The 9,685-nt window shown below is 35.4% G+C and overlaps 1 protein-coding gene across 2 annotated transcripts in view; it reads right to left on the reverse strand.

The window, feature by feature from the left end:
- Positions 1–9,685, reverse strand: part of LOC106472976 — a 29,147-nt gene that overhangs the window by 5,894 nt on the left and 13,568 nt on the right. For both annotated transcript variants that reach the window (XM_022401498.1, XM_022401497.1), the window contains exons 6-13: positions 9,424–9,499; positions 7,722–7,827; positions 6,061–6,290; positions 4,796–4,837; positions 3,741–3,875; positions 1,503–1,553; positions 845–919; positions 592–681 (exon numbers count right to left, since the gene is read on the reverse strand). In XM_022401498.1, coding sequence (XP_022257206.1) covers positions 592–681; positions 845–919; positions 1,503–1,553; positions 3,741–3,875; positions 4,796–4,837; positions 6,061–6,290; positions 7,722–7,827; positions 9,424–9,499 — 805 coding nt within the window. The remainder of the gene's footprint in view (positions 1–591; positions 682–844; positions 920–1,502; positions 1,554–3,740; positions 3,876–4,795; positions 4,838–6,060; positions 6,291–7,721; positions 7,828–9,423; positions 9,500–9,685) is intronic.

Consider the following 9,685-nt stretch of genomic DNA (forward strand, 5'->3'; position numbering starts at 1 on the left):
ACGTTGAATATTATTTATGATTTTAACTTTATACACAAGTGCCAAAATACTATAATTATTAGAAACCTAGTCCTAGTGTAGGTTTTTACATTAATTATGTACAAAATAATAAGAGCCTATGTCGTAACCTAGAAACTTAAGTCCTACTTTTTGTTTTATATGTAGTAGGTAAAAGAAACCTAGTTTTAACTTTCAAAGAGGAAAACATGAACCTCTATTTTTATTCAGACGATAATTATAATTAGTTTGAAATTAAGTAGTTTTCTTTCTTCCAGAGCAGTGGTTCGTGATTAGAATTGAGGAACATTTGTAGTATTTTGGATCCGTAGCAAAGTTAACATTTTTATTTTCTCCCTCTCTTTTATTATGTTCTAAAACTATTTAAGGTGTGATTGTTTTCTTCTACCACAGTTGAAAAATATGTGTTACTATCTTTTGTCAGTTTAAAGGGGAGAAAACGCTGACGAAGGGCGAGTGTAGAAGGGAGGCTTAGATTGAGATTGTTACAGATTTTATCATCTTTTTTTCCCTTACCACAGTTAGAGAATCCCCGATCTAAATCATATTTACTGAACGAATAATCTTGCCTACCTCCACTATATCCCGCAGTGTATCCAACCTGATCTTCTGCGACTCTGGAGTGTCCTCAAATAATCGGTTTTCATCCAAATTAATCACTTTCTAATAAAATTAAGAAATTATATTTATTATCTTTAAAATGTTTTATCAAACGATACACGAAGCAAATAAAGATAATAGTTAATAAAACTTTAAGATCCACCTGGTGAACCAATGAGAACACCGAAAAGACGGATCTCCACCAATCATAGATATTGTAACTTACCGCCCATTCGTGTAAAACTTCCTCTGACACTGTTCTACCTACGCCGGATATACGTTTGTTGTGTTCTTCCGCAACCTGAAAAGTTCACCGTTTCACGATATTTATTTCAAGTATGTGTATATATAGAAACATAACACATAGTCTTACTTAAAGTGTAGTAGAGAGACAACGGCAAAGTAAAGATTGTAACCCCGAGAACTTATTATGTGAAATAGGGTTCAATCCATCAAAATTTGGAACAAACCGACAGTTTTTAAGTGGACCTGGACCATACTTAATACATAACACATAATAAAGAGTGAAAAGTCCATTATAACACACAATAATGAGTGAAGAGGTCCATTATAACACATAAGAGTGAAGAGGTCCGTTATAACATAATAAATAGTAAAAAGTTCCATTAAAACACACAATAAAAAGCAAAGAGGTCCATTATGACACACAATAAAGAGTGAAGAGGTCCGTTATAACACATAGTTAGGGTTAAGGATTCTTTACAACACATAGTTAGGGTTAAGGATTCTTTACAACAAATAAGTAGTGGAAGATTGGCTATCGACTCATGGTTATGTACAATATCAGGTTCAAACAATAACATAGTTATGTACAATATCAGGTTCAAACAATAAAATGGTTATGTACATTATCAGGTTCAAACCTTTAAATCTTCTTTCCAAAATCGACTTGAGGTAGGAATGACTTGTTTTATCTGTAAGGAAGACAAGAAATATTATTTGGATGTGATCATGCTGGTTAAAAACAAAAAGCATCTCCCCCTAGTAAGACACTATTGTTGTAGGATATGACACACTGTCGTCTCTTTATCTGTCTACTTTCTCGGGGTTCTCAAAATTTACAAATTAGAAAACAAGTCCTTAGATTTATATAAAAACATCTTCTAACCCAAGATTCGACTGAGACTTATCTCCAGACGTTGTTTCAGCGTGATGACTAATTGTCTTCACTCGTGTTTAAAAACAATCACACATGCAGTGACTGTAAGTTTACCTTCCTAGGCAAAACTAGAATTTACAGATAATCCAGTAATTCTGGCCCTGGCCTTATCTTCCACGACTCTCTAGCATTTGAGTGATTCGATCACATAAAGAAACCGCAAGTCATCAGGTACGTATTAACAAAATTTCCATAAATACAACTGGACCTACTGACTTTGAACAGTTCTGTAAAGAAAGTCATACGACTGAAAAAAATCACCCTGATCTAAATAAAGAACACGTCTTTACTAGTAAAACTGTTTCAATTAACAATCCGTACTTCATAACCCTAAACAACTATAAATGTTTTCCATCGTATTCTCTATTTTAATCCACGATTTACATGTGTATATTCTATTTCTCGGTGTTTCCCGAGCTTAGTGTTATCATATATATCATTTAGGTTTTGCTTAATTTGAACCTACATACATGTCTATCAGTACATTTTGTTTTTATACGTCGCTGATGGATGAAACAAGTGTATTGAAAAACGTTCTACTTATGTAAAATAAATATTAAAATGATATAGAAAAACGTCCGTAGTGCGGACACTGTGAAGACATGCTTATTAAACCTCACATATGTCGATGTCATTAAATTACAGCAAACGTTTCACATACAAAACCACTGGAAAATATATATATATTTTTAACTTAGCCGCAGCATAGCAGCTCATAGAATGGCTCAGAGTTTTTCAAGTACGAACTATTAGCTCATAGCTCTGTTATCTCTTGATCAATTTGAGATCTAATTACCCAGGAGGTCAAACCCTTTTGATTGATATATTTGGCCACACCAAAGGTCTCCTAGTTTAATTTACTTTAATCCTGCCTAAAATAATTTCAAGTGCCGCGGCTACTGAGGATTTCCTCTTGTTTTGTAACAGAACTTCTGTTTCTGGTACGTTTAAAACCCTGGTGGCCAGATTTAGAAACAAAACTCTTGATATCTGGACTTGTGACATTTAGAAACAAAACTCTTGATATCTAGACTGGTGGCATTTAGAAACAAAACTCTTGATATCTAGACTTGTGGCATTTAGAAACTAAACTCTTGATATCCTAGACTTGTGGCATTTAGAAACTAAACTCTGATATCCTAGACTTGTGACATTTAGAAACTAAACTCTGATATCCTAGACTTGTGACATTTAGAAACTAAACTCTGATATCTAGACTTGTGGCATTTAGAAACAAAACTCTGATATCCTAGACTTGTGGCATTTAGAAACTAAACTCTGATATCCTAGACTTGTGACATTTAGAAACTAAACTCTGATATCCTAGACTTGTGACATTTAGAAACTAAACTCTGATATCCTAGACTTGTGGCATTTAGAAACCTCCGATATTTAAATTTCGGATATTTTAAAACTCCCTATGATTAATTTTTAAGGCACATAAGAACTCTTGGGGGGGGGGTGAGTTTAGTCATTTAAAAACACTGATAGCTATCTCTAGGAACCTTAAATTCTGATAAATAACTTATCTGACTTTTCCGTTTTATGACGTATAGAACCAACAATAAACTTATTTCTAAGTATAACAGTTACTGCGTTCTATGACGTATAGAACCAACAATAAACTTATTTCTAAGTATAACAATTACTGCGTTTTATGACGTATAGAACCAACAATAAACTTATTTCTAAGTATAACAGTTACTGCGTTTTATGACGTATAGAACCAACAATAAACTTATTTCTAAGTATAACAATTACTGCGTTTTATGACGTATAGAACCAACAATAAACTTATTTCTAAGTATAACAATTACTGCGTTTTATGACGTATAGAACCAACAATAAACTTATTTCTAAGTATAACAATTACTGTGTTTTATGACGTATAGAACCAACAATAAACTTATTTCTAAGTATAACAATTACTGAAGGTGTTTACCCGCAACATGCAGATGGCCGACAATATGATGCACACAATATTAACAACAGTCAAGAGAAAACTTGTAAGCCCAGATGAAGCAAAGTATACAGCGGTGTGATAGTTAACGGTTGAATTCCTTGTGATCGATGATGCCTAGAGGTGAAAAGAAAGTTTGAAATGTTGTCAAAATAATATATGATTAGCGTACATCAGAGTCGGCGCTATGATGGGGGTGGGGCTTGAATACCCAGGTTAGATCCTTGCACCTCTACGCCCCAAAAATAAATGTTTCAGATTCTAAATCGATATGAAAATCTGTGACAAAATAAAATACAATTAAAGCTAAACATAATAGTAAGTAGCTCCGCTACCTATGTGACCTACCCTGAACGCCAGGCCTTATCCCCTGTAGACGGGTAGTTCCGCCACCTATGTGACCAACCCTGAACGCCAGGTCTAATGACCTGTTGACGGGTAATTCCGCCACTTATGAGACCTACCCTGAACACCAAGCCTTATCCCCTGTAGACGGGTAGTTCCGCCACCTATGTGATCTACCCTGAACACCAGGCCTTATGACCTGTAGACGGGTAATTCCGCCACCTATGAGACCTACCCCGAACGTAAGTCCTGATGACCTGTAGATGGCGCACATCCAGCCGCCGGGTCTTAAAAATACTACAACTTTTAAAAGTTAAAACACAAATTTTTATTTCTTTCAATATCAAATATTGACAGACGAGAGTGTCTGCCTGGAATTTAAGTTATGGGGGCATCAGAAATATTCCAACGGCATTATCTGCCTATACTAAATGCAGTAAAAACGTAGTTTATTACTAGATAACCAGGAACATTGAGCTGATCACTTGGTCTTTATGATAAAATGTTACATTGTTTTACAAACTGGTGGACATACAATAATCTATAAACGACACCACACAAGGAACTGGCTTTATGTACAATCAAAAAATCAAAAAGTTTATTATAATCTTATTACACAATTCACAAAATTGAAAAAACTCAAACACTAAGTTAGGAGGAGAATTAAATGTAATGAGAGAAAAAAATATTACCTCTTTTATTGATGCTATTAATGCGAATGCCCAGAGAAGGCCCTGAAATGAATGAAATTCGCGGAATTATTATTATGTTATTGAAATACAAAGAAAATCGTGTTATTTATCACGACAGGCGCTAAATAAGAAATAAAACAACGCCAATCACCCCTTTCAGTTCGCTGTTATGCAAATTAAGCAAATGATAATCAGTCACTTGATCTCAGTTTGTTCATTCAGTCTACAGTTGTATCATACAGCCTAGTCACAGAGTTTAAGATTTTCTAAACCGCTTGTGAACCACGAATTCACAATTAAACCTCACGTAGCGAGTAATCAACTACAACAAGCGACAGATGTCTCAAACTGTCATTAACAGAATGTACGGACACTTTTAAACTAACGGTACAGTTGCTCAGACACCAGGGTATGGCAGCTCTTCATGTACAACATAAGTAATCGGATGACACCTGCTCCGAGACTGAGCCAGATGTCCCTAGCCTCAACTGAACGCCTAGTTAATGCATAGATGGTTAGAAACAGACTTCACGAGGCAGGCCTGTATACCAGACAAACAGCAAGGCTCATTCCGCCCCTAACCAGGAACAATATGCGTCCAGCTCGCATGCTATGCTATATGAACGCATTCAATATATCAACGACATGGTGAACAAAACATTTTTTTTTACACAACTCGCCTTTCACGTTGCACCCAGATGACGCTATTTGAAAAGAAGCTAGAACGAGATCCGCCCTATTTTCAAACACGAATGTTACGTGTATGGCGATCGTATAAGAATAATATAAGCAGGAATAAGTATTTGTAAACTTACCAACATTGATCCTACAGTTCCACACACGACTGGGCCCTACATGTCGTCCCAGTGCGATGCAAGTGGTGTTATTTTGAAACAATTGTTAAGCTTTCTCTCATTACAAATTACATTGATGTCTTGTACAGTGTACGGGTCAAGTTACTCATCTTTCAGACTAGGCCTTTATATAGTAAGTGCAAGGAGTAAGGAAACTGAAAATTGTGAATTTGGTTGTTGTTCAAGGTTTTATATTTAAGAAAGTTCCACTCATGATACGTGGTATCGCTTTTTTTACAGAATATTTTGAAAATATTTAGAGCCTCTTCCGGTGTTTGATACAAGCTGATAATAATTTATAGTATCTATTAAGAAGAGCATTCTTTGATCTAAGTAATTCGATCTTAAAGAAAAAAAACCGTAAGGAAGTAAAAAGAGAGAAATATGAAATGAATGTTACTTTAAACTCACCGCATTCACTGCAGGACCCAACAGTGAAGCCGATATTCCTACGCCAACGAGAGACCCGGCGTTACCCGCTAACAAAGACAGTGCGACGCCCGCACCCGAAGGCAATGCGGTTAACAGGCCTACCCAGAGTCCTCTCCATTCACACCTGCTGAGTATTTCCTGAGTTAATAGCTTGCTGTGTGAACGAAATTGAAAATAGATGTTCCCAAATGTGATTCCAAACAAAAATCCTAGAGAAAGAGAGAATGAAAGGGTGTAATAATGGCTATTATTGTCAAGGTGTATAAAACTAGGGTTAGAAATTAAAGGATGTAATACTAGCTATCACTGACAAGTTATAAAAAACTAGGGTTAGAAATTAAAGGGTGTAATAATGGCTATTATTGTCAATGTGTATAAAACTAGGGTTAGAAATTAAAGGATGTAATACTAGCTATCACTGACAAGTTATAAAAAACTAGGGTTAGAAATTAAAGGATGTAATACTAGCTATCACTGACAAGTTATAAAAAAACTAGGGTTAGAAATTAAAGGGTGTAATAATGGCTATCGTTGTCAAGTTGTATAAAACTAGGGTTAGAAATAAAGGGTGTAATAATGGCTATTGTTGTCAAGTTGTATAAAACTAGGGTTAGAAATTATTCTTTGAACGTCCACTTAGTTTAAAGTTCTCACATCGCATATTTAAATTCTTAATGGAGTTTATTCTTTAGCTACTACATCACTGAATAATTATTTAAAAAATATCACTATTATTCTTAAAGTAACTCACGAATTCCCTCTTATTATCTATTATAATCACAGATACAGCTGTAGATTTGAGTCATTGGGGCGGGCGTCTGGAGAAACTGTTAAATTTTGACAACATTAAAATGTAAAATCAACCTATTTTGATTACACCCTATGTTTAACGAATGAAACACGCCACAAATTCCGTAATTTAATTTCTTGGAAAAGCGGCAACTTTCCTCTGTTCCTCCTAGATGGCGCCCCTGAATTTAACACTCATTAAACTTTTCGACTAATTTCACGAACTGTGTTAGGTTTCATCATAGGGTAATTATTGGTTGTACAAAAAAAAAAAAAAATGAAAGAGTGCACATTCCTAGGCCTATCAATTCCATTGTTTACCCTTGACGAAAGTTAATCCTAATGTTTGTGTGTGTGTCTTGACAAAAAAGAACATACAAATTCCCGTTGACGTTTCTACGCAAAGATATAGACTGGACTATCTGCGCTTTTTCACCACGAGGAAACATATCCCAAATTTTAGCGCTATAACCTTATCGCTGATATTCCAAAGGACTTGCATGATTCTAGACCCATCACTCAGTATCAGCTCCATTGATCAGCGGCATCCGGTGGATCAAGAGTAAGTCTAAGGCTTACAACGCTAAAGATATGATTTCGATAACCGCTGTGGGCAGAGCACAGATAGCCCATTGTGTAACTTTGTGCTTAACAAAAAAGAAAACAGTGTTCGATCATCTGTTACATTAGCATTACCCTTCCTTTATGTTGACTGAGGTAGACCATATATTTATTTTTTATTGATACATAATGGTGGAAAACTTGTCTTAAAAATTCTTCATTTCACAAATTTTACGGTTAAGTTATTTCGCAATTGCTGAACGGCCCCTTTAAATAACACTAAAACCTACCAAAAACGGTACATATTCCTAGGCCTATCAGCTCACTGATCAATCCCATGTTTCGTAGTTCGTGATCACTTATGATAAACCCAAACGTTCCCGCAGCGATGGGATCCTAGTATTTAAAAGAAAACTTTCTTAGCAAGGTAATTTCTCTGACATCTCGATAATTGAGAATAATCTTCCGAAAAGTAAGTGTAAAGTAACACTTTTGAATATTGAGTAATGCAACAGCATAACAATAACATTTTCTGATACAATTATGTTTCATTTTCACTACCAGTTGATAAAGTTTAGAAATACTTGAAATTTTTAAAGTCACTAGTGTTGAATCGATATAGACAATACTGGAAATAAGTATGAAAACAGTGACTAAGGCAGGTATAAAATGCAAATATTATGTGTTTGCCACCCCCTCCCCCACATACTCTTCTGTACGAAAATGAACTTAACCAGTCACCTGCTGATACTTTTACCTGTCATCCAATCAATCAGAGAGAATGCCACCAGCATAATATCTATAAAGGTACGAACATCCATGTTAGTCCCAGTACTAGTATGGCAAATTCACTCATAAATCTCAGGGCAGAAACACAGCATATAAAATTTGCCTACACCATCCGACAGGTTGAACTTGAAGCGAATTTTCATGTTGCAGCAAAAAGTGTATGGAAACTCCGAAGAAGGTAAGTGAAACCAATACTGTTGGCAATAAAAAGGGCCAAGAGAGAAAACTTATAACTATACAAAAATGATGCCAAGTAATTCAGGATACACTCTTTACATGATAGTCTAGTAGAGATCTTGACAGTAAGTGTAGATGTGAATATTAACTCCAGAAGATATACATTAGGGTGATAGGCCTCACTGGGTGTGTAACTGTACATTACGGTGATAGACCTCACTGGCTGTGTAACTGCACATTAGTGCGATAGGCCTCAGTGGGTGTGTAGCTGTTTAAGGCAGAGAAACAAGCCAAAAAAACGCACCAGACTTCAAACAATGGACTGAACTAAGCTGGAGGAGGTGAATACAAATTCAAATTGTCAAAAAACAAAGATAGTTTGTTTGATGGTTGAGAGGAGAACGAAATCTACTGTGAACCATGCTGGACGACCAATACAAGTATGATCTATATAAAGAGATCTATATAAAATTGATGGCACCCTGACTACTGACAGGTAAAATCAAATTATTTCCAGCAAGACAGTGATCGCTTGCAGTTAACGTGGTCAAATAATACCTCGAGGTAAAAGGCGCCGATGGAACATTCTCAACCAAGGTTTGGCCTGTACAAAGTCCCGATATGAATATTATTACGACTTCCTAGACTTGTATGGAAAATGAGGAAGTTATATAGCAGCTAAACAACTTGGCTAAATTGTGGGGTATAATGCAGCAGATTTCACAGTCAATAGCATAAAACAAATTGTATTTCTCGGTTTATAGCAAGCAACAAATATTAGTTCATTACACAATTACTCGCTTTTCTTCAGTATTATATTGAAATATTGATAAATTAGCCAATTAATTGCACTTTCTAATTATTTCTAACTCCTAAATATATATGTCGCTCGAGTGTTTCCATAATTATTTCCAATACTCTTGCATATAGATTTGAATTATTATTATTATTATATTTAATTGTTGTAAACATTCTTAACTGAAATAACAATTGTTTACATTTTAAAACGTTTTCACGTGAACTTACCATTAACGGAGATAACAACATGCTTGACACCATAATGACACTACTGTCTTCCAGTAGACCAAGGGAAGCCAGAACGCTGTAGGACGAGAAGGGAAATTTGAACCAAAAAATAAAATATTAACATGCACAAAGAAAGTTTGACATAGAAGTCACTGTTATAATGGGGAAATACTGTCTATAATAGTGTGGCAACTCACCTGGCTAGAATAACAAACATCACGTAAATACCGTCTATAATAGTGTGGCTTTGTTTGTTTGTTTG

This window comes from Limulus polyphemus, unplaced genomic scaffold, assembly GCF_000517525.1.
Source record: "Limulus polyphemus unplaced genomic scaffold, Limulus_polyphemus-2.1.2 Scaffold5784, whole genome shotgun sequence".
NCBI classification, from domain to species: Eukaryota; Metazoa; Arthropoda; class Merostomata; order Xiphosura; family Limulidae; genus Limulus; species Limulus polyphemus.